Source organism: Rhizophagus irregularis, chromosome 18, assembly GCF_026210795.1.
Source record: "Rhizophagus irregularis chromosome 18, complete sequence".
Lineage (NCBI taxonomy): Eukaryota > Fungi > Glomeromycota > Glomeromycetes > Glomerales > Glomeraceae > Rhizophagus > Rhizophagus irregularis.
Genome location: NC_089446.1, coordinates 5,620 through 7,314, shown reverse-complemented (window position 1 = coordinate 7,314; position 1,695 = coordinate 5,620). Strand labels below are relative to the sequence as shown.

The window sequence follows — 1,695 nt, the reverse complement described above, 5'->3', positions numbered from 1 at the left end:
ATGTTATTAATAATGGGGATTTATTTTGACGGTATTTATTATGAGGTAATCACATGCAAATAGTACATTTTTTTTAATATCACATCAGATGATATTATCATATTCGCTCATATGAATAATTTGAAATCAAAAATTAAAATTGACATAGACGACAGTAATGATGAACAGGAAACTACAAGTGAAAATAATTCAAAAGCAAAAAAAAACAAATAAAACTAAAATTGATATTGATAGCAGTAATGAAGAGCAAGAAATTATAAAGCTAGAAATTGAAGAACGCAAAATGAAATTAGCTGAAAGGCAAACAATAGATCGTAAAGCCTAAGCAGAAATTGAAAAATTAGAGTTAGAAATCTTAATTTACGTAAAGAAACTTAATATGTAATTAGTATATTGAATATTAAAATTTATTAATAATAAAAGGTTTATTTTTGCAAATTCTGATTTTAAAAAAATTACGATTAAGTGTGATAATTTATACACGTATAATAAAATATGTAATCTATACGTAGTATAGTGTACGATGTTTTTAATATTTAAACATGTCATGTATAGATATAAACCAACTGTTTTGGAAACACCGATATTATAAAATACATTATTATATAAATTACTTAATATTCAATACTATTGTAAAAACAGTTACTATGCTATCTAAATAGGACCCTGAAAAAAAATTTACTATTACTAGCTGTACGCAGTACTATTGACTATGATCAGTACATATTTGTACAACTTCTAACCCCCAAAATTTTTACAAAATATGCATTTTAATCCTTTAACTTCAAGTCAGTTTTTAAAATTTTAATTGCTCTTTTATTAGTTGTATCAGATTTTCTCTGTCTTCGTCTTGCTTTACATTACGAACATCTTCTTGTCTATTTAAATAATCCTTTTCATACCTGCAGTTTAATTTGATTTCTTTTCCACATATACATACTACTTTTTTTGCATTAACAATATGAGTAACGTATTTATGTTAGCCAATCACTCTTTACCATATTTAGCCAATAAAACATTATATATGCAATACGGAAAAGATTTTTTTGAAAAAAAAAATTTTAAGTTGACCGTTAAATAAAATTAAATTATTTCTTATTTCCAAAAATGTACCAAAAATAAGCAAATTCAATATTTTACCATTCTAAAATCAAATCAAAATTACGCAATATCAAATTTTAACCTTATTAAAATTTTTTGATGATTGTACGCATTTCCAAATTCTAACATATTGATAATTACTAAGATGACAACGTATTTTCAACTCCTACCTATATTATTATTATTTGGGATCCTATCTAAATAATCAATTACTACAAAGTATAATGAGTAAGCAAGCAATCCAATTTAAATTTCTCTTCATTAAATACGCCATCTTCCATAATATCATAATCAGTATTTGACATCCCAAAATCAATTAAGTAAACGTCATTATTACGATTATCGAGCAATATATTATCTGCACGAATATCATTGTGAAGAACACCTCTATCATGAATTGCATTTTAGCGCAAGCATACCCTTAACCTTTTGCCCTTTTGTAATATATTTATAAAAACTTAAAGGTTTACGCCAAAAGAGAGTTGTACCGATAACATAACACTACCATTTTCAAAGTAGCCGCTAACACTCTTAAGTTTGGAATGTATATCTCCTGAAAGGTCATTAAGTAGTTGATATATCTTGACCTCGTTC

The 1,695-nt window shown here is 25.7% G+C and overlaps 1 protein-coding gene across 1 annotated transcript; it reads left to right on the top strand.

The window, feature by feature from the left end:
- Positions 1-325, top strand: OCT59_009665 (uncharacterized protein; the record flags this gene model as incomplete). The annotated part of the gene is made up of 2 exons (XM_066132512.1): positions 1-45; positions 149-325. The coding sequence occupies 2 exons, from the start codon at positions 1-3 to the stop codon at positions 323-325; spliced, it is 222 nt and encodes a 73-aa protein (XP_066000152.1).
- Between the last annotated feature and the right edge of the window lie 1,370 nt (positions 326-1,695).